Source organism: Tursiops truncatus, chromosome 4, assembly GCF_011762595.2.
Source record: "Tursiops truncatus isolate mTurTru1 chromosome 4, mTurTru1.mat.Y, whole genome shotgun sequence".
Lineage (NCBI taxonomy): Eukaryota > Metazoa > Chordata > Mammalia > Artiodactyla > Delphinidae > Tursiops > Tursiops truncatus.
Window position 1 is genome coordinate 78726428 of NC_047037.1, and position 24100 is coordinate 78750527.

Below are 24100 nucleotides of genomic sequence, written 5' to 3' on the forward strand. Positions count from 1 at the left end.
CTTGTGGGACCTGCACAAAGATTATAACATTGGTAATCTCAGTACGGAAAAGTCACATAGGGCAATACTACATACGTGTATTTACTAGGAGTTAAAAAATCGAATTTCCAAATAACAGATCAGTTCTTTCTCCAAGTCAAGTATTAGTGTCTTCCTGTCTTTAAGTGATTATCAGGGTCACCTATGACTTTCTTCTCAACTCTTCATAACCAGATTTGACCATATCTTCTTTCATAGCTCTATGGAAAATACAGCCAATGTTCTGTATTTTCTGCTCACTATGTTAATTTTCTAGATTCTCACTTTGTTGATTTCTCTATACTATAGTTATTTTCAAGCAAAGAAGCAGACATATAAAAGGTTCTTAACTATTTATTAACTGTCCTCAGAAATACCACATATATATTATATATGTATATATATATAAATATATAAATAACCTATACACTTCTGACACTATTTCCTTCTGCCAAAATATTCTTTCATTTCTATAATTCCAGTTGTTGTTTTTACCCATTCTTGAGGTTTTCCATCTCTAAATAACTGACCAACTTCTCTAGTTTTTTTTTTCTGGTTTCCTTTTTTTCTGATTGGAATACAATTATTATTTGTTCATATTTGTCCAAATGTTAATTCTTCTATAACTTCCTATATCAGATTCAAATAACCAGATATTTTCCTTACTTTTCCAACTCCTTTCTCAAAGATTCCTTTTTAAAAAGAAGTCTCTTAGGACACCTAAAGGGCTAGAAATAAGCTAATGCTTTCATGCTTTTAGCTCTCCATAATATCAAATTATATGATGGCATTCAGAATTTTAAGTACTTTATCCTAGAACCTAGAGAGCAGCATATCTCACTCACCTTCTTACTATGGAAAGAAGACAGAACAAAACAAACATCTGTTGAACACTGTGGTGTGATTCTTCCCTTAGAACAGCTGAGAAAACTGAGGGCTTGAAGTTAAGGAAAACATCTACGGTCACAGAATTAATTAATAGTCTAGCTGGGATTTAAGGTTTGTTTTCAAGGTTTCATTGGCTCTAAAATCAATGCTTTTTCTCCTATAGCACCTGTTCTTGGAAAACAGATCTACAGATATTAAGAATTTCCGTGTGTGTGTCTGTGTGTGTGTGTGTGGCACAAATGGAAGTTTCCAATAAAAACATGGGAAAAAGAAGACTGCTTATCTACCAAACCACCAAAGTAGCAGCAGCAGACGTCATCTTAGTGGCCAGGAAGCAGAACCATGAGAATCATTTGTACCAAAGTGCTAGATGGCAGCCTATTATGATGATCTTAAAAAGAATTAGCATTAAGTCTGCTATTGCTGGACCCCAAGGAGTGACTAGATAAACAGGTGACAGTCTGTATCCTTCTCAGTGGCATCTAGTCCATGAACAGCCACTATATCTACCTAATGCCTATTGCGTCCACAGCAAGAAGTAAAATCTTTGAATGTGGAGGCCTAACATGCTCTGTATTGTTCATAGATGTATGTGTAAACAAGGATATCATCTTTTAAATAAAGCTCACTCATTGCTGTTTACTTCCTTTAGATAATTTCCTATGCAGTCAAAAACACAGGAAAAGAAAAAATATGCAACCAAATGAGATTTACAACATTTTAACTTAAAAAAAAATGTATCTAAGGAAAGATTCTCAATTAGTGTCTTTCTGTTTTCCATTCTCCTTAATTAAAAAGATTAAAAGACCAGGTAAGATGCCAGGTGAAGGACTCAGTAAACAGAAACTCTGTGAATTGAGCGGCAATTTAGAGTACTTATTTCAGAGGGCACCACTGTCCACGGATAGGAAAGCCAGACACCCCCCTGGTCTTAACATGCTCCTTACCGCTCTCCCAGTTTCAGCTCCTGGAGTGCTTTTCGATCCTTCTGTTTTCTCTCCTGAACTGTCTCACCACAGTACTTCTGAAGTGCCATCAACAGGCTTCCTATAGGAGTGCTGAGGGGGAGGCAGAGGGAATGCTTAGGAGAAAGAGCTGTTAACCACGCGAAACATGAGTGTCTCTGCTAAGGCGCGAGCAGCACCAAACGAGCCACTTGCTCACTGACAGGTACAGGAACATTTGATAATTAAAGTGTCCTTGTCAAATAAAAAAATATTCAGATAATTTCCTTCCTGGTCTGAATAATAGGAAAAACAATCATTGCAACTTCCTAAATTTAACTGGTATAAAAACAACAGGTCTATAAATTGGCTCTGATTTTTATCATGAGTGATAAATAAACCGGGAAAAAATACATTTATGACAAGTTCTAGTAAATAGCTTTATACTGAAGGTTTCTCAGAAATGAAATTAATACCAGGAATGGTGCCAGAGCCCCTTAAGGGACAAGAAATGTGAAGGGTATTGAGGGAAGGATGCTACTGGCTTTTGGGGCTGAAGCTGCCAAAACATCCTAAAATTCAAGAGTCTGGCACAACTGTCTCACCAGAATGCCAACAGTTACCCATTGAGAAACTGATTTAGATAATAATTATTACAGTAATGAAGAGGGTTTGGGTCATGTTTTCAAAGAGAAGGAGTTTTTGACTCTGACACAACTTAAATTCCTTCTGGTTACAACTTAAGTTGTAACCACATTTTAAAAATTATTTTTGCTAGGTGGAAATGTTCATTGATGATGAATGAATAAAGAAAATGTGGTACTGTATATACAATGGAATATTATGCAGTCCAAAAAGGAAGATCCTGTCACATGCTGCAACACGGATAAACCTTCAGGACATTATGCTAAGCGAAACAGGCCAGTTACAAAAGGAAAAATATTGTATGATTCCACTAATAAGAAGCACCTAGAGTAGTCAAAATCACAGAAACAGAAAGTAGAAAGGTGGTTGCCAGAGGCTCTGGGGTGGGAGAAGGGAGAATTAGTGTTTAATGGGTACAGAGTTTCAGTTTTGCATGATGAAAAAGTTCTAGAGATCTGTTGCACAACAATGTGAATACAGGTAACACTACTGAACTGTACACTTTAAAGTGGTTAAGATGGTAATTTTTATGTTATGTGTTTTTTTTACCTCAACAAAAAAATATTTTTGCGGCTAATTTCAGCAATTTTTCCCTTCAAACCAAGCTGGTATATTAACAATACAACAAAAACATCAGCAATAGATTATAATATGTTGAATTTTAAAAGTTTTTTAATTTAAAAAAAAAAGAATCCATAAAATTACAGTGTTTCCTCCCCAAAGTGGGGTAGAAAAAGGGAGGGTAAGGGAGAAATAACTCTTCTATTCAGATAAATGCCAACTAATAAAAACAGAAGAAATGACAGAATTAGCAAATCAACATTTTGCAACTTTTACAATAACTGATTACATTAGGGATCATCAATGGATCATTGAAACCACTAGAAGAAAGACATCTGGAGAACGGGCTATTTACACAGTCTCACCCCACAGATTCCTTATTAAGCACAATGGCAAAAAGATACCCTTGCAGTGGAGAAATTTAGTAGATACCAAATGTGGCAGGCAGAAGTCTAAAATAGCCCCCCAAAATTTCCTGCCCTAATTTCTCAACTATGAGTAAATGATGAACTATTATGCCCATGATTAAATTGTTACATGGCAAAATGGATTTTACAGATGTAATTAAGGTTACTGATCAGTTGAATTTGAGTTAATCAAAAAAGAGATTATCTGGGTGAACCCTCTGCAAGGAGAGAGTTTTTTCCAGTTGGTGGCAGAATGGAAGTCAGAGAGATTAAAAGTCTGAGAAGGATTCAACATGCTGGTTGCTGGTTTGAACATGGAGGGGGCACGTTAGAAGGAATGTGGATGTCTCTAGGAACAAGGTGGTGCCTGACAGCCAGCCAGCCAGGAAACGGGGACTTCAGGCCTACAGCCACAGGGTTCTGTCAACAACCTGAATTTTATAGAAACACATTCTTCCCACAGAGCCTCCAGGTAAGAACCTGCCTGGACAACACTTTGATTTTGGTCTTCTGAAATACTAAGCAGAGAACCCATCTGTGCCTACCCAGACTTCTGACCTACAGAAAAGTGATACTGGGTTGGCCAAAAAGTTCGTTTGCATTTTTCTGTAAGATGTTATGGAAAAACCTGAACAAACTTTTTGACCAACCCCATATAATAAACGTGTGGTGTTTAAAGCTTCTGAGTTTGTAGTGATTTGTTACACAGCAACAGAAAACTAATACACCAAGTTAACATCACTTACAATGGGTGACATAATATGTCTCTTGATGTGATACACTGAGAAGGACACAACCTCACCTATGTTGTATTCTTGGTGAAAACATTAAACCTAAATCTAATCATGAGGGGATAATCAAACAAAATTGAGAAATATTCTGGGCAAAAAAAGGCAGTGGAACTGTTTTAGCTTAAAGGAATCTAAAGAGACATAACAACGAAATGCAACAATTAGATCCTGGATTTTAAAAAATTATATATATATGGCATTATTGTAATAACTGAGGAATTTTGAATATGGACCCTATCTTAAATAGTATTCAGTCAATCAATGCTAAATTATTTATTGTGGTAACTGTACTGTGATATCATTGGAGAATGTTCTTCATCCTGGGAAATACATGCTGATGTATTTAGGGCTGAAGAATTATGAGGTCTAAAATACTTTAAATGGTTTAACCAAAAGAAAAAAATAGAAAAGGAAATATACACATGTCCCACACATAAACAGAGAGGTAGAAAACAAATATGGAAAAATGTTAACAACTGGTGAATCTGAGTAAAGGGTTATATGCGTGTTCAATGTTCAATTCACTCATGTTTTCTACAGGTTTGAAATGTTTCAAAGTAAAAAGTTGGAGAAGAAAATTCTTAACGTTTATTAAACTATACAAACAAAATCTAACCCCAAATTTTTTATAGAATGTGCTTGTTAACTGTTTCTTATTCCTTTTTCCTGCTACTTATAAGTACCTTTGCTCAAACCTCAAATAGTTTCAGGTGTTAGAGATATTTAACAGTTTTTATCCGGTGAAAACTAGAAGTAAAATCAAAAACTGGGGTACAATCAGAATTGGACAGTCAAAGCTACTGCTAATACAAGACTAGAGACCTTTTATAGGCTCTAAGTATTAAATTTGCTCTTTAGAAATGATTGCAATTTTTAACAGAGAAGGCATTAAATTATATTAATTTAGAATCAAACCATGTTAACACTTACCCCAGCAAGGCTCCAATTATGCCACCAGCTACCAAGCCATGCAGGCCTAAGTTTATCCTAAAAAGACTTCCAGTGATAGCTATTTTAAAAGAAACAAAGGGCAATATTAAATCACCTTTAAACACCAGAGTTCCATTTAAAAATGTTCCTCCATAAGAAGGACATAAATCTCCAAATAAGCTTTTTGAACCCAACATTAATATACCACCACAACCTAGATTTCCTGAATCTAAAATGCCAATACAGCCAGCTTCTCATCCACTCTGCAGGTTCAAATGAAGAAACGTTCCTTTTACAAACAGAATTGCTCAGTCGGTTCTATGGACCCAGCCTCTTCTCATTATGCTTCATTTTTGCCAACCTCGCCTTAAAAATCTGTTATTTCGTCACTTCCACGTCTTTCATTTGTTCCTTCTTTAAGGAAAGTTTTCCCCAAATAATTAACAAAACCTTCACTAGAGCCTGCAGTTCATGTCCTCCCCCAGCCTCACCTTTCTGTACTGCTACGCTACACCTCTCAAGCAAGCCTGCAAGTGGGCAGTTGGCCTACAACGCCACCTGGTGGCCGGGGCATAGGTCCTCTTTCCTTCCCACTAAGACTGTACACCCAAGATGTCCATTCATTTTCCTCTTTCACTACGTACAACACAACGAATGACACTTCAGGTGGTAACAATTTTAAAATTAACATTTGAGGTTTACAGTTCTTATTTAAGTACTTATTTAATTTAAATATTCATTGTTTTAACTTTTCTAAATTTAAAAAATTTTTCAAGTGATGATATGAAGTTGTTTGTAATATCCTATTATTATTATTTTATAGACTATGCATTTAGAGCATCCAGCGTATCAGTTATCCAATTCTTTAACTTTTTTTTTTTTTTTAATATTTTGGCTGTGCTGCGCAGCATGTGGGATCATAGTTCCCCGACTAGGGATCAAAACCCACGCCCCCTACATTGGAAGTGCGGAGTCTTAACTACTGGACCGCCAGGGAAGTCCCCGTCTTTTCTAAATTTTTAAATTAACAAGAACAAAAATCACCTTTAATTCCATTATCCAGAGACAGCAAAAAATTTGGTCTTTTTTTCTAGGCTTCTTTTCCAAACAAAATATTTTTTAAAAACCTATTAGAATAGCCAAACTCTGGAACACTGACAACATCAAATGCTGGTGAGGATATGAAGCAATAGAAACTTGCATTCATTCCTGGTGGGAATGCAGAATGGTAATGTTACTTTGTAAGACTGGTGGTTTCTTATAAAACTAACATACTCTTACTATACCATCCAGCAATGACACAAGAGTTGAAAACTTTTGTCTACAAATACCTGCACACAGGTGTTTATAGCAACTGTGTTCATAATCATCAAAACATGGAAGCAACCAAGATGTCCTCAACAGGTGATGGAAAAATAAACTGTCGTACATCCAGACAATAGAACATTATTCAGCGCTAAATAGAAATGAGCTATCAACCGCTAAATAGAAATGAGCTATCAACTCATGAAAAGACATGGAGGAATCTTAAATGCATATTATTAAATAAAAGAAGCCAATCCGAAAAAGCTACATATTGTATGATTCCAACTATACAACATTTTGGAAAAGGCAAAACTATGGAGATAGTTAAAAAGATCAATGGTTGCCAGGGGCTGAGGGTGGAGCATGGGGATCAATAGGCAGAGCACGGATTTTTAGAGGGGAAAATACTTTTTATGATACCATAATGGTGGACATATGTCATTATACATTTCCCCAAACCCACAGAATGTAAAACACCAAGTGTGAACCCTAAGGTAAACAGGACTTTGGGTGATGATGTATCAATTTAGGTTCTTCAATTGTAGCAAATGTACCATTCTGGTGTGGGATGTTAATAGCCAGAGAGATTATGTGTATGCAGCAGGGAGGAAGTATATGGCAAATCTTTTATCTTCTGCCCAATTTTGCTGTGAACCTAAACTGCTCTAAAAAACTTTATTAGAAAGGAAGTCAGGGGCTTCCGTTGTGGCACAGTGGTTGAGAATCTGCCTGCCAATGCAGGGGACACAGGTTCGAGCTCTGGTCTGAGAAGATCCTACATGCCTCGGAGCAACTAAGCCTGTGCACCACAACTACTGAGCCTGCGTTCTAGAGCCCGTGAGCCACAACTACTGACCCCAGACACCAAGAGCCCATGCTCCGCAAAAGAGAAGCCACAATGAGAAGCCCACGCACTGCAATGAAGAGTAGCCCCTGCTTGCCACAACCAGAGAAAGCCTGCGTGCAGCAACGAACACTCAACGCAGACAAAAATAAATAAATAAATTTATTAAAAAAGGGAGGTGGTGGAGGACGAGTGGTGGGGTTTAGAAGCTGCTAGAAGCCAAACATAAAAAATGGAGTCACACTCTTTGTTACACAGGACCATATTTCTGTGAACAGTCTTTTTCAATCTGGATGTTTTTTATTTCTTTTTCTTGCCTGAATGCACCGGCTAAAGTCTCCAGTATAATGCTAAATACAAGTGTATTCATCTACTTGTCTTGTTCTCAATCTTAAGGAAATCATTCAGTCTTTCACCATTAAATATGTTAGCTGTTGTTCATAGATAATCTTTATCAAGTTAAAGAGTCCCTTTTAATCCTAGTTTGTTTAGAGTTTTTATCATGAATGTTGGACTTTTGTCAAATGTGTTTTCAAACTAACCTTGAATTCCTTAAATAAGTTCCACTTGGTCATGGTGTATAATCTTTATTCGTTGCTGGATTTGGTTACTAATATTTTGTTAAGGATAAAATTGTGTATATACTCTTGAGGGATAGTGATCTGTAGTTTAGTTGTCTACTTCATCTGGCTTTGGTATTAGGATAATATTAATAGCCAGGGAAGCCATCTGGTCCTGGACTTTTCGTTGTGAAAAGATTTTAATTAAATATTTAGTTTATCAATTTGTTATAGGGCTATAGGGATTTTCTATTTCTTCTTGAGCAAATTTTGGTAATTTGTATCACCCCCACCCCCCACCCCCGTGGTCAGTCTTGCTAAAGGATTGTCTATTTTGTTGCTCTTTTCAAAGAACCAACTTCTGGTTTCATTGATTTTTCTCTTGATTTCATTGAGTGTCATTCTAATTCTATTATTTCCTTCTGCCTGCTTACTTTAGGTTTATTTTGCTCTTCATTTTCTAGTTTTTAAAGGTGGAAGCTTATTCATATGAGATCTTTCTTATTTTAATTTGACTACACCTCATAATTTTTTTTTTTTTCCCCACACTGTGGCATGCGAGATCTTAGTTCCCTGACCAGGGATCGAACCTGCACCCCCTGCATTGGATGTGTGGAGTCTTAACCACTGGACCACCAAGGAAGTCCCTGCACCTCATAAATTTTAATATAATGTGCTTTAATTTTCATTCAGCTCAAAATATTTTAAATTTACCTTCTGATTACTCTTTGGTTTATGGTTTACTTACGAATGTGTTATTTAATTTCCAAATATTTGTGATTTTCCCCCAATTTCTTTTTAGTTTAATTCCACTGAGGACAGAGAACATACTTTGTGAGATTTCAATCCTTTTAAATTTATTGAGACTTGTTTTATAGCCTTGCATATGGTCTAGCTTAGAGAATGTCCCCTGTGCACTTGAAAAGAATGAAAATTCTGCTATTGCTGGGTGGAGTGTTCTAGAGATGTTACTGTGTCATGTAGATAGATAAGTGTTCACATCTTCTATATCCTTGTTGATTTTCCCTCTAGTTGTTCTATCCATTATTAAAAGTGGAGCATTAAAGTCTCCAGCTACTGTAAAAGTCTCCAGCAACTGATTGAGTTGTCTATTTCTCCTCTCAATTCAAAGTGTTTGCTTCATGTATTTTGGAGCTCTGTTGTTAGATGCGTATGTTTCTAAATGTTGTATCTTCTTGGTGGATTGTCCCTTTTAACACTATAAAATGTCCTTCTTTGTCTTCTAGGACTTTTCTCTTAAAGTCTATTTTGCCTGATACTAGTATAGTCACTCAAGCTCTTTTTCTTACTGTTTGCACAGTGTATCTTTGTCTGTCTTTTTATGTTCAACTAATTTGTTCCTTTAAACCTAAAATATGTCTCTTGCAGACAGCATATAGTTGGATCCTTTTTAAAATACAGTTGGACAATCCCTACTGATTGGAATGTTTAATCCATTCATGTTTTAATGTTTTTATTGATATGGTTAGATTTAGATCTGCCATTTTGCTATTTGTTTTCTATATTATCTAATTCCTTTTTGACCTTGTTACTCTTTTTTAAAGTTACTATTTTATTATTTGCTTTAGGGATTATACTATGCATCTTATCACAGTCTACTTCAGATCAGTACTAATTCCAGTAAAATGTAGAAACATTGTTCTAATACAGCTCCACTCCTCTCCCTTCTTTGTGCTATTATTGTCATTTACGTTACGCATATATGTTTAAAAACAACAATACAATGTTATTATTATTATTTTACACAACCATATGTATTTTAATGACGTTAAGGGTAGAAACAGTTAAGAAAAGAAAGTGGAAACAATAGATTCACAAACTCTTTCATATTAACCTATGTATTTACCATCTCTAGTAATTTTCATTTCTTCCTGTGGAGCCAAGTAACTATCTGGTGTCATTTCATTGCTCCAAAATAAGTCCATTCCTTCCCCCTCTTTTGTGCTATAATATATAGCTTTAAATGTTGTATGCCCAACACTTCAATTTTATTATTATGTAACTTTTTTAGATCAGTTAAGAGAAGAAAATATTTATACTGCCCTCAAGAATTACTTATATAATTATCTTTATCAATGCTCTTCATGTAGAATCAAGTTACCATCTGATATCACTTCCTTTAAGCCTGAAGAACTTCCTTTAATGTTTTTGTAAGGTGGGTCTGCTAGCAATGAATTCTCTCTTTGTTCATCTGCCAACATCTTTTGCCTTCAATTTTTGTAGGATGGTTTGCTAGATATAGAATTACTAATTGACAGTTTATTCCTTTCAGCACTTAGTAATTCTACTGCCTTCTGGCTTCCACTGTTCTGATGAGAAGTCAGCTGTTAATTTTTTTGGGTATTCCAGTATGAGTTGTTTTTATCTTGTTGCTTTCATGATTTTTCTCTATCTTTCAACAGTGTAACTATTATGTGTCTAAGTGTGAATCTGTTCATGTTTATTCTTCTTGGAGTTTGTTGAGATTCTTGAATGTATAATGTTTTTCATCAAATTTGGGAAGTCTGTGGCCATAATTTCCTAAAATACTTTTTCTTCCCTTTTCTTTCTTTCCTCTCCATTATCCATGTGTTAGTATTCTTGATTGTGTCTCCTAGATCTCTGAGGCTCTGTTCATTTGTCTTCATTTTTAAAAATTCTGTCCTTGATAAAAGATAATCTATATTGATCTATCTTCAGGATCACTGATTCTCTTATGCTCTCTCAAATCGGCTGTTGAGCGCCTCCTCTCCAGTGAATTTTTAATTTCCATTATTGTATTTATCAACTCTAGAATATTCGTTTGATTCTTTTTTGAATAATTTCTATCTTTACTGATATTTTCTATATGGTGAGTAAATGTCATCACACTTTTATTTCTTTTAAAATGGCTTGAAGTCTTTTGTTTGCTATGTCCAATAGATGGCCTCTGTCAGAGACATACCCAGTGACTGCTTTTTTTTAAGTCTCCTGTTTTTGTATATCATGTGACATTTTTGCTGTTTTTGAAAATCAGGCATTTTAGGTAATAAATTATAGCAACACTGGAGTTGGAACATCTCCCTACCAGGGGCATGGCTGTGGTTCTTTGCTTATGTAGTGATTTGCCTGTACCAATTCTATGGAGTCTTTGTTTTTTGCTGTTGTTGTTTTTGTAGAGTGCAGCCACAGAAGTCTCTGCTCAGTTTTTATTTTTATGCCTGGCTTCCTATGAATCATACCAGCTTGGTAGTCAGTCAATGATTTGTCAGAGGTTGTGATTACACATCTTAAGCCAGTAAGGCTGCTACCTTTTTTTTTTGCAGTACTCGGGGCCTTTTACTGCTGTGGCCTCTCCTGTTGCGGAGCACAGGCTCCGGACGCACAGGCTCAGCGGCCATGGCTCATGGGCCCAGCCGCTCCGCGGCATGTGGGATCTTCCCAGACCGGGGCACGAACCCATGTCCCCTGCATCAGCAGGCGGACTCTCAACCACTGCGCCACCAGGGAAGCCTGGCTGCTACCTTTTGTCAGTGGATCTGTCTGTGGCTTGAAGAACGCACTCAAGGTTTAGGCAGTTTATAAATCCTTTCTGGCTTTTACTTTCTATGTTCATGAGGCCTCACAATTAACCAAAGATAAGTAGCTTGCTAGGGCCCTTACCAGTCTCTCCTGAGTATGCTTACACATACAGGTAACTTTCTGGAGTTCTGGGGATTAGTAAGATCTTACTGAAGTTGCTTTGGCTTTCTTGTTCCCTGGACATCCCTGGTAAGATTCTGCCTCATCTGCCAGTCTATTGCTTGCCCCAAACAACATCAAAGCCTCAGGTTATCTGTGTGATACTGTCCTTCCCTAACTGTTTGCTATTGTTTTCAGCAACACCCTTAGGCATGGAATTTGCTGTGCTCTGCTCCATATCAAGTCAGTCACCTCAAACAGCAGAAATATTGTTCCTCCCAGCCTGCCCTGTCCTTGTGGAACTTCAACACCATGCAGCTGGGTGTTAGGAGGTGGAAGAAGCCCCAAGCTGAAACACTACAGACTACTCCCACTGTTCTCACTGAGATTCAGTAGAAATTCTTGAAAAAATGCTTCTCAATTTGTTGTGTGCCTCCGGTCAATTCTCAGAATCTTTAAATGGTTGCTTTTGATAATTTTGTCCAGCTTTATTATTACTTTTGAGGGAGAGGATTTGCCAAGCTCCGTACTAAGGCATTCTAGATGCTGAATATACTTTTATGAATGTCCAGACCAATGCCAAATAATAGTGGTGAGGGAAGACATCCTTACCTGAGTCTGACTTCAGGATAAATTAGTGTTATACCATTAATTTTAATGTTGGTTGCTGGCTTGAGATAAAAATATATATTGTATCAGATATATTTTTCTATTTTTATTTTACTAATATTTACATTCAATCAAGAAACCTTTATTCTACCCTGCTATATGTTAAACAATTGTGAAATAAAAGGCTAACACTTTCTCTGAATTCAAGTTAGTCGTCTAGTAGGGAAGCAAAACAAGTAAACAGCTACAACACAGTGTTATAAATGCTTTGATAAAACTGTTTACAGTGAACTATGAGAACACAGGGGAAAGGTACCTAAGGATAGGAAAATGTGAGCTAGGAGAACCCTCTAGGGAAGCTGAAGCTGACAGATGAAGTGAAACTTGAAAGACAGGTTAAGTATAGAGCTGAATGAAATTAGTTGTGGGAGTTGGAAGGTGGATTCAAGCAAGCATTCTTGTAAAGCAAGAATATGCTGGGTTTGAGAAATCCAAGTAGATTATAAGTTTTGGGCAAGAGTGGTGCATGGAGGTCAGGTCAAGAATCGACATTAGAGTGATGGGAAACTATGGAAGAATCTGAAGCAGAGAAGTATTAAAATCTTATTCATATTTCAAAAAAGTCAGATAACAGTAGAGGTGAAGCAAACCAAGATTAGAAACAGGGAAGACCTGTAGTAGCAGTGGGAACAAAGAGGAGGTGAGAGAGTCCATATATATTTAAGGAATAAGACTGATGGAACTAGGGCTTCCCTGGTGGCACAGTGGTTAAGAATCAGCCTGCCAATGCAGGGGACACAGGTTCAATCCCTGGTCCGGGAAGATCTCACATGCCACGGAGCAACTAATCCCGTGTGCCACAACTACTGAGCCTGTGCTCTAGAGCCCGCGAGCCACAACTATTGAGCCCGCGTGCCACAACTACTGACGCCCACACACCTAGAACCCATGCTCCTCAACAAGAGAAGCCACCGCAATGAAGCCCGCTCACTGCAACTAGAGAAAGCCCGCGCACAGCAACGAAGACCCAACGCAGCCAAAATTAAATAAATAAATTTTTTATAAAAAAAAGACTGATAGAACTAGAAGTCTGGAAAGGGGAAATAAAGGGCAGAACCACATCATTAACTGATTTCCAATTTTGGAATTTAACAGATGACAGAGAACATATAACAGGAGTAAATCTGCAAGTAGGGGCAGAAAGACAAGAGTTTGGTTCGGATACAGGCACTTGAGCCTACAGAATATCCATGTAAAAATGTTCACAAGTTAAAACCAGGCAAGTTCTAGCTGCTACAATGCTATTAATGTCTATTTCTAGTTTTATATTTTTAAATGTTTTCATTAAAACATTAAGCTCAAATTACGTATATGTGTGTTTGCCTGTGTGTGTATACACAGAGAAAGACAGAGTGCACCCAAAATAAAAGAGAGCATAAGTGATAAAGCAAATGGGCTAAAATGTTAATAATAACTGGGAATTCCCTGGCGGTCCAGTGGTTAGGACTCTGTGCTTTCACTACCGAGGGTCCAGGTTCATTCCCTGATCGGGGAACTAAGATCCTGCAAGCTGTGCAGCTGGGTGGGGGTGGAGTAAAAAAAAAAAATGTTAACAATAACAAATATCAGTACTAAAGGGTATTGCTCATGGTGTTCCTTGTATTTTATTTTTGCAACTTTCCATAAGCTTGAAGTTATTTCCAAATAAAAAGTAAAAAACTGTTATGTGCAGTATGTGTATGTTTTTGTATGTGAGAGAATGTACATGAATTAGTGAGTGTTTGCATGTATACGCAGTTAACTTCATTTACATTTCTGGAAATGTACTGGATTTGTACTGGAAATGTAATGAAATGTTCAATACTTTTTTTTTCTTTTTAAACATTCATTTTAAAGAGGGCATTATCTACCAGAGGCAGAGAGCTTTAAAATAAAATCCAATCTCTTACCATGAAAAATCTGGCTCCTTTCTACTTCACCTTACCAATCTCATCTCAAGCCATTCTTTCCCTTATTCACTATGTTCCAGTCATATTATCCTGCATTTGAGAAACCTTAGAGCCCTCACCCTTGACGTTCTCCCTGCCTAGGCTACTTCGTTGCAAGCCTTGCTCCTTTCCATTCTTCAGGTATCAGCTTAAATGTCACCTCCTTAGAAAGGTCTTCTCCAGTATGGTACTGGCACAAAAACAGAAATATAGATCAATGGAACAGGACAGAAAGCCCAGAGATAAACTCACACACATATGGTCACCTTATCTTTGATAAAGGAGGTAAGAATATACAATGGAGAAAAGACAGCCTCTTCAATAAGCGGTGCTGGGAAAACTGGACACCTACATGTAAAAGAATGAAATTAGAACACTCCCTAACACCATACACAAAAATAAACTCAAAATGGGTTAAAGACCTACATGTAAGGCCAGACACTATAAAATTCTTTGGGGAAAACATAGGCAGAACACTCCATGACATAAATCACAGCAAGATCCTTTTTGACCCACCTCCTAGAGAAATGGAAATAAAAACAAAAATAAACAAATAGGACCTAATGAAACTTAAAAGTTTTTGCACAGCAAAGGAAACCAAAAACAAGACGAAAAGACAACCCTCAGAATGGGAGAAAATATTTGCAAATGAATCAACGGACTAAGGATTAATCTCCAAAATATATAAACAGCTCATGCAGCTCAATATGAAAAAAACAAACAACCCAATCCAAAAATGGGCAGAGACCCAAATAGACATCTCTCCAAAGAAGATATACAGACTGCCAACAAACACATGAAAGAATGCTCAACATCACTAATCATTAGAGAAATGCAAATCAAAACTATAATGAGGTATCACCTCACACCGGTCAGAATGGCCATCATCAAAAAATCTACAAACAATAAATGCTGGAGAGGGTGTGGAGAAAAGGGAACCCTCTTGCACTGTTGGTGGGAATGTAAATTGATACAGCCACTATGGAGAACAGTATGGAGGTTCCTTAAAAAACTAAAAATAGAACTACCATACGACCCAGCAGTCCCACTACTGGGCATATACCCTGAGAAAACCATAATTCAAAAAGAGTCATGTACCACAATGTTCGCTGCAGCTCTATTTACAATAGCCAGGACATGGAAGCAACCTAAGTGTCCATCAACAGATGAATGTATAAAGAATAATGGATAAGTTATTATCCATGAATGGATAAGTGTCCATCAACAGATGAATGGATAAAGAAGATGTGGCAAATACATATTACTCAGCCATAAAAAGAAACGAAATTGAGTTATTTTTTGTGAGGTGGATGGACCTAGAAACTGTCATACAGAGCGAAGTAAGTCAGAAAGAGAAAAACAAATACCATATGCTAACACATATATATGGAATCTAAAAAAAAAAAAAGGTTCTGAAGAACCTAGGGGCAGGACAGGAATAAAGACACAGACATAGAGAATGGACTTGAGGACACGGGGAGGGGGAAGGGTAAGCTGGGACGAAGTTAGAGAGTGGCATGGACATATATACACTACCAAATGTAAAACAGATAGCTAGTGGGAAGCAGCCGCATAGCACAGGGAGATCAGCTCGGTACTTTGCGTCCACCTAGAGGGATGGGATAGGGAGGGTGGGAGGGAGAGGCAAGAGGGAGGAGATATGGGGATGTACGTATATGTATAGCTGATTTACTTTGTTATACAGCAGAAACTAACACACCATTGTAAAGCAATTATACTCAAGGTCTTCTCGATCACCCTGTCCACATTAGGTCCCACTGCCCCACCTATTTGTTACTTTCTATCATAGCAACGTGTTTTTTCCCCATCCACATTAGATGATAAAACTCAATGAAGGCAAAGACCTTATCTGTTTTGTTCAACAAGTACACCAAGGACCAAGCACAACGTTTTCCATACATTTTGCATGAATGTTGAATGAGGTGTGATGAGAAGCCAACCAAAGAATTCAGTAGCCATGACTTATAAGTCCTTACATATTTCCTAAACCATATTTGAGATTGAAAAATATAAACAAAACAAAAATGTCTTACCTCCTGCAATGACAAAATGGCTTAGGGCATTTTTATTTCGGTACACATTTAGACCAGTGTTCACTGTACTGAGAAGAAGGGAGGAGGAGGAAAACATCATTTAAAGCAAATCTCATTTACCTTCTTGACTGTAACTTTCACTAAAGTGATACGTATTAGTTTAGAAGAGCCTACTATGTCAATCCCTGGTGCTAGTCTAGGCTCCTTCAGTGTGTTTCAGATTGCTAATATGCCAATAAGCAACAGAACGTAAAGAAGAGTTCTGCAGAGTTCCTCTGACTTAGCAAACCTCTATCTATTTTGATATTAGTTGGCAGACCTTCATCCATGCATACAAAAGTACAACTGAACCAATCTTTTAGGTAAATAGATAAAAGTTCTTAAGAAAAAGGTATCATGAATCACTTTTATATGGGCGTTCAAACTTCATAATTCCACTGCTCAAAAAATGTGCTCCTAAAAGAATACCCAAGACAGTTCATCACAATTCAGAGAACTTACTTGAATATAGTCACAAACATGGCCGTTCTCCAACTCCAGCGCCAGCCGTACCGGATGAAGCCTCGTGTGGCAGCACGATGTGCAGATTGCTAAAGTTAATAAAAAGGCTGTGAGGTTCTGAGACACCCTGACACTTTCCCTATTTTAAAAATGTGGTGGAGGAATGTCAGCTAGGCATTAAGTAGGGACACCTGAACACATAGAAACAATAGGAAAATGTCTAGAAATATCATTCTTTAAGTACTGAAACTTAAGTGAAAATGCCATGTGCATCGTATTCTATCAGGAGGTGTAAAAGGAACTAAGAGATGAAGTGTCACACAAGTAATCCATCAATTAAGTAGCAACTAAGAATCTATATGACAAACACCATGACAGACATAAAATCAGTATTAGACATACTTTCTTTCAAGAAATTGTGGGGAAAAGAAAAACACAAAATAAAGAAGAAGCACAGAGTATACTGTAAAGGGTAAGGATTAAAGTTATACAGATGTGCAGGAAAGGAGGAAAGGAAGAAAAAAAGACAATCTTTACTGACCACCTTCTATGTAAACATTGTTAACATATTACCTCACTTAATCTTTACAACATTTTCTTCAAGCAGGTGTTTTAGTTTTAACTAAAACATAGAGAGGAAGTTTTTCTCAGCCAATAAGGAATAAAGTCAGAACTGGAAGTTAGGTTGTCTGTTTCCACAACTCATTTTCACTAGACCACAATGAAGCAAGTCTGGCATAATACTGTGAGGGTAAAGCCAAGATTTTTAAAGAATGTGACAGAAACCCTAAGTGTAGTCTTAACTACTATATGATATTGGGCAAGTCAAAACCTCTCTGAAAGGTATCAGTGCGAACTCATGGCTTTTAAAAAATGGGTAGATAAATATAGAAACAGATATAGAAATGTGCATCAATGTGCACATAAGTCACACACACATACACATTTCCTAACTCTATGTGCCTAGAGCCTAGAAGCCATGATACCTCAGTAGCAGTGAGCATACCTAGCACTAGAACTTGGCTTTTAAATACCATTTTAAAAGAAACTACAGGTCTTTGGTGAAATGGGCTTATGCCAGGGCTGGTGCTTAAAAAGTAAAAGATGTACCAGAAACACCTTGCTGTGCCTTTTAGAAAGTAAAGGCGTGCTCAAGGAGTAATGGGGGTCTTCCCTTGTGGCGCAGTGGTTAAGAATCTGCCTGCCAATGCAGGAGAGACACAGGTTCGAGCCCTGGTCCACAAAGATCTCACATGCTGCGGAGCGACTAAGCCCATGTGCCAAAACTATGGAGCCTGTGCTCTAGAGCCTGCAAGCCACAACAACTGAGCCTGTGTAACACAACTACTGAAGCCTGCGTGCCCTAGAGCCCGTGCTCTGCAACAAGAGAAGCCACTGCAATGAGAAGCCTGCGCACCGCAATGAAGAGTAGGCTCTGCTCACCGCAACTAGAGAAAGCCCCCATGCAGCAACGAAGACCCAACGCAGCCAAAAAAAAAAAAAGAGTAACGGGGACATATCAAAAGGACACAGGAGCTAGATTTAAGGGGCTCCAATTGTCCAAATCCAGGCCAATTTGAGTATCAAAATAAATGATGATAATAATGGATTATAAAACTACAGAATAAAATAAGAATCCATGAGTCCACATTGAATAAATAAATTATAAATAGATAAATGGACAAATAAATAGAGGGAAAGTGAAAGCTCTTCCTTACAGTAGAATACTAACCAATAAATATAAATGGAATGATGGAATTAGAAAATGGCCATTTGGCAACCACCACAGTAATAACTGCTTTAGGCAAGAATTAGCATTGAATACTAAAACTAGAGGGTAGAAATTTGATGAAAAATAGGATATTGGCATAGTCTCAAAGTAGCTAAAAAGTATTCATAAGACACTTATTAATTACAAAGAGAAAAAAATAGTAATTTTACAGTGGATAAACCTGGCAGGGACCATCTTAACTAAGTGACTAAAGTAAGCATCACCAGTTGAGGGACAAATAGATATCTTGTGCTCCTTATCCTTACCTACTGAGGAATACAACATCAGTTCTAGGGTATTCCTGTGAAAACACATAAGTGAAATGTAATCACAAGAAAACATCAAACATCCAAGTTGACGGACATTCTATAAAATAAATGGACCATAGTCTTAAAAAATATCAAAGTCATGAAAGTCAAAGAACAACAGAAAAATTGTTCCAGATTAAAGGAGACTGACTAGAGAGGCATGACCGGCAAATGCAACACCTGATCCAGTATTAGATCCCGGACCAGAATAAAATTTTTTTAATGAATTGTTTACTTTTTTTTTTTGCGGTACATGGGCCTCTCACTGTTGTGCCCTCTCCCGTTGCGGAGCACAGGCTCCAGACGCGCAGGCTCAGCGGCCATGGCTCACGGGCCCATCCGCTCCGCGGCATGTGGGATCCTCCCGGACCGGGGCATGAACCCGTGTCCCCTGCATCGGCAGGTGGACTCTCAACCACTGCGCCACCAGGGAAGCCCCTAAATTGTTTACTTTTAAAATAAATTATATTAGTGGGACAACTAGCAAAATTTACATAAAGTCCATAGGTAAGATAACAGTACTCTGGAAGTGTTAATGTCTTGCTCTGCATAATAATATTGTGGTTATGTAAGAAAATGTCTTTGTTTTTAGGAAATGCATGCTGAAGCACTCATGTGTCTATAACTTACTCCCAAGCAGTTCACAAAAAAAATAATAGTATGCCTTATACAGAGAGAGAATAAGAAAGCAAATGTCGTAAAATTTTAACATTTGGAGAATCTGATTGAAAGGTATACAGGAATTCTTTGTATAGTCAGCCCTCTGTATCCTCAGATTGGGAACCTGAGGATGTGGAATCATGGATATGGGGGGTCTATGGTACTGTGCCTTTTTATACAAAAGACTTGAGCATTTTCGGGTTTTGGTATCCGCAGGAGTCCTTGGATCCCAATCCCCCTTGGATACTGTGGGACACTGGTACTACTTTTGCAACTTTTAAGTCTGACACAATTTCAAAAAAAAGCTTCAAAAAACTAAAATTTCTGAGCTGTAACTTTCTCACTAATACAGTAGAATTGATGTACAGAGCTAAGATATAACAAATGAGTTAGCACTCTACAAGCTATAAAGCTCTAAGTGTTAATTATTGTTTTAGTGTGAGCTAGTGTACTGCAGGAGGCATTTTGAATAGGATAAATATGCTATAGCTGAGCCATGACGATTTAGCACGGGTGTAGAAATATATTTCAGAAAGTAGAGCCATAAGTGGTGATCAATTCTGAAGATAAGAAAAGTGGTCTGACGAGGCTCGTGTATGCACTTTAGCATTAGTACTTGCATTGCTGTCAAGTACAGACTTTGTTTCCTAAACCTTCCCAACCCTACCACCTAACTAGATGACTAAGTGTAAAAGGAACAGCTAAATTGGCATGCCCCCAAATACTATTAGAACACCAGTACATACCACTGCATCAAGCTGGTTGTGGTAAATTTCTGCTTGGCTCTGCTCAATATAGTGCTGTTTAGCATGAATAAAAGCTGGTATCCCCCCATATGCCCAGCCAATGACGCCTGCTGAAATTGCCGCCTTGTAAATATCCTGAAGTTCTTTTGACGTTCTCTGCTGTTCACTAAACATCAAAAAGACAGTGTTGTTTGGGATTAGTTTATGCATACTGCTCTCCAAAAGACAGTATGATCAGAATTATCTCAAATGCTAAAAGGGCTACACTTTTCATGATGGGCAGAACCAGTTAAATCTTCTGATGAATTAAATGATTATATTACAAGTAGCTCAAATCTCAGCCAAAACTAATCTATGCTTTCAGAAATTAAGCTAGTGGTTATTCTTGGGAAGGCAGTGACAAGGAAGGGGCACCAGGGGGAGATTCTGGGATGCTGTTAACAGTCTTGGGGCTGCATACACAGCTATGTTTGCTTTGTGAAAAGTCACTGAGTGGTATACTTATGTACATTTTTCTAGGTGCATACTATACTCCAATAAAAAGGTTGTTTTTTAAGGTTATTTTATTTGATGACTATTACAGCTCTACCATATCCCTGTAAACAGAAAGAATTTGTGAACTGGATGTACAGATCAATATTTCCCTTTCTGAATTTTTAGATAACTTTTGGAAATTACACGAGCTTATGAGATTTTAGGACAAGATATGCCAGAATGAATTCCTAGATGTAAAAAAAAAAATCAAAACTTTATCTTTCTGAATATTTAATTTTTATGTCATGCTCAGATGGGCCTGTATTATTAAAGACCATTGACTAAGAAAGCTCACCATGCAGTCGGCAACACAGACAAACCTAAAATAACAGGGAAAAACTACCATTTAATCCAATCTATTACTCTCAAAAGCATAAGAAACCAGAACCCATACTGGAGCTTCCAAGACGTCCTCTGGAAATTGCTCTAAGAAATAGCTAAGTTTGTAAGTGTTCAGTTACTATAAATAATGGCCCTCCTACATAAGTAAACTACTAAATGTTAATTTTTTACATTACTAACTTGCTTTCTTCAGAGGCTGTACAAGTGTTTAATTCTAATTGCCAATAACAACCACTACATTTCTGAAATCAGAATCAGTAAGTTTTTATAGTTCCTGCATATACAAGAGAGAAACCTAAATAAAATCTCTTAGGAAACTAATTCCTATATCAAGAGGAAAAACTGCTATAAGCTGAACTTTCTATTTTATCTTTTATAATGAATAAGGACCAAAAACAACATCTACATAAAAACTGGCAGAATTCAGAAAAGAGTAAATGTAAAAGAGCTTAAGATTTAACAAGCCAGGAAATGCAATATGCTTTCCTCTTTCTCATCCTCTGAAAAATTCCATGACATAGGTGACATTTTTCTTCATTTTATAGATAGAGGCTCTAAGAAGTTACATGATTGGCCCTAAGAGCTAATGAACGGTGAACAAACAAGGAATAGTGGTGGAAAGGACCTGGACTATAAGTAACAGCAATGGGGTTGTGGTTCTGGGTCTGTCATCCACTGCTAAATGACCTGCAGCCAGAACACAATCACTCTGAACCTAGGTTTCCTCACCCATGACATGGAAGGGAGAATGAAAGTCACACTAAATTATCTTCCAAATTTCTTTCAGCTCATCATTCTGTTGTTTATAAAGCTGATCAAAATAACACTTTTCTGTTGTGTACTACACAGGATCGTTCACAGATATCTCAAATTTTGGAACGACCAATGAGAAGGGCGGCCTCGGTATCTTTAAAATGAGATGATGAAACTAAATAAAGTAATTAAATACAATTCCACCAGCTCCCCTGCCCTATCTCAGCAACATACTAAAACTTAAATGTTAATTTATCCACTTGATAACACAGTGTAGTATATGGTAAAGTACTTCATAAGAGGGCTAACTTTTCACCAGTAAGTGATGAATTTTAAAACATGATGAAATTAACTAATTATCCTGAGGTTTCCATTAAAGTTAGTTTAAAGGCTTATTCTTTATTGTGAAACATCCTTATTTGTGAATCCAGCTAATATCTTTTCTTTTATAAACTGATGAGACAACAGTTGCTACTATTTTTTTATATATTCCTTATTTGGCAGAATAAAAACTTTACAACTCTCTGTTATCTCTCCAACCTCCACTTTTATGGCGAGGAGGAGGGCTGCTGTTCATGAAAATTTGGGATCAAGTGAAACGTGAAAAAGAATACTGGAGTGGAGTCCTGCAGATCACTAAGTAGCTTGCTTCAATTCTTCTCATCTGTAAAATCGGGGGATTACACTAAGACTACAGTCCCTAAAACCCCTAAAAGCTCTGACTTTCAGTTAATCTCACCCTTACCATCTGAAAACCGGCCTGTCAACCAATAGAACTACCAAACGGCAATGGTAGGATACAAATTTGGAATACAAATATTAAAACCCCAAATCCCACAAAGATAAATCCCACCACTCTGGGGTCCTTCGCCCTAGATGACACAGGCAGCAGGTCACCTCCTTCGAACCCCTCCCCACAGACAGTAGGTACTTTTACTCTTTGACAAACAGCTCTCGGAGGCGGTCCCATCCGGATTCCGGGTTTTGGGGTTCTGGGACGTAGGAAGGCAGCTTCTGGTCTTTCACAAGAGCCTTGGGATCGGCGGCCACAGCTTCGGCAGCAAAGACCCGAGGGAAAGGACTCAGCGCCCTGCAGAGGAAGCTCCGTGGCGCCGGCGGCGGCACCTCCATGGCCCTCTACGAACCTGCCGACAGACACTCGCTTGGGCGCTCAGGGCGCCGAGGCCTCCTGGAGGCGCCGTGGGAGAAGAGCGAGGATAACTGCAAGAAGGAGTGGACGAGTACCCGTACACTACGCCCGAGCTAATTCGCGGCCGTATCCGCTGCCACACCGCCTGACAGACTTGCCCTCAGCGCCAGGCCTCACTTTGGAGGCCCTTGGACACACGAGACAGGAAGTCCCGCCCCAACGAGGGCAAAGGCCAAAAGAGGAGCAAAGGCGGAGCCGGATCCGAACACACTTCCGGTTGGAGGCGGGAAGGACCTCTGCGGTGCGGCGTCGCCCCGCCGGAAGTGAGGTGGCGGAGAGTAGACACGGTCAACGCTCTCTGGACCCCACTCTGGCGTCATGTGCCTGGTCTTCCGGCGCCCGGAAAACGGGAGAGTTGGGCAGTTTGCAGGCGGCGAGACGTGTTCTCAAGCTAAAGTAGGTTAGCGTATTTAAAACGGCAGAAACCCCATGTAGGTGAAGAAAGTGCAGTGTTCACTACAAGTGGAGTACGGAAAGGGGAAGGCAATTTGCGCAAATACAAGCCCAACTTACCCTGTCACGGACTACCGGGCTGGGTGGGGTCCATTCTTGTTTTCGGAAAGGACCGAGGCGTTGAAGAGGGGTCTTGGTGCCAGTTTCCCCGAGATTTCCAGAACTCTTTTTAAAGAAATCGGCCCTGGGCTTCACAAGATGGGTTTTACTCCCCTTAGTTCGTATGCCTACTGTTTCTCGAAAGGCAGGACAATTTCTGGAATTTCTACCAGGCGTTTGCTTGATAGTCCAGCAATAATTTCCCGTCACTACAGTCTCCACTAATATGTGCTTCAAAGTATAGTTTTTATTAAAATGCACGCATTTAAAATATTCTCAAACTGGTTTGTGTAATTTCACTTAATCTTTGCTAGCAACCAAATACAGTCACATGTTCTCTTTGCCAATCCCTACCCATCCTTGATTCCTTTCTAGGTGTAATTACAAATCGTTACACTCTTCAGTAGGATACAGTAAATAGAGTTCAGGAATTTGATAGCTGGAATTCTATAGATAAGGCCCAGGAAGTTAACTGATAAGAGTGACTAGCTGAGTCAGTCACGGCGCCAGGAAGATCTC

The 24100-nt window shown here is 38.3% G+C and overlaps 1 protein-coding gene across 1 annotated transcript in view; it reads right to left on the reverse strand.

The window, feature by feature from the left end:
- TIMMDC1 (translocase of inner mitochondrial membrane domain containing 1) overlaps nt 1-23745 on the reverse strand; it is a 27000-nt gene extending 3255 nt beyond the window's left edge. Inside the window, exons 1-6 of the mRNA XM_004320460.4 lie at nt 22757-23745; nt 20191-20356; nt 16706-16794; nt 16205-16272; nt 5185-5263; nt 1854-1964 (exon numbers count right to left, since the gene is read on the reverse strand). Coding sequence (XP_004320508.1) covers nt 1854-1964; nt 5185-5263; nt 16205-16272; nt 16706-16794; nt 20191-20356; nt 22757-22950 — 707 coding nt within the window. The 5' untranslated portion in view covers nt 22951-23745. The remainder of the gene's footprint in view (nt 1-1853; nt 1965-5184; nt 5264-16204; nt 16273-16705; nt 16795-20190; nt 20357-22756) is intronic.
- Nucleotides 23746-24100: the final 355 nt, after the last annotated feature.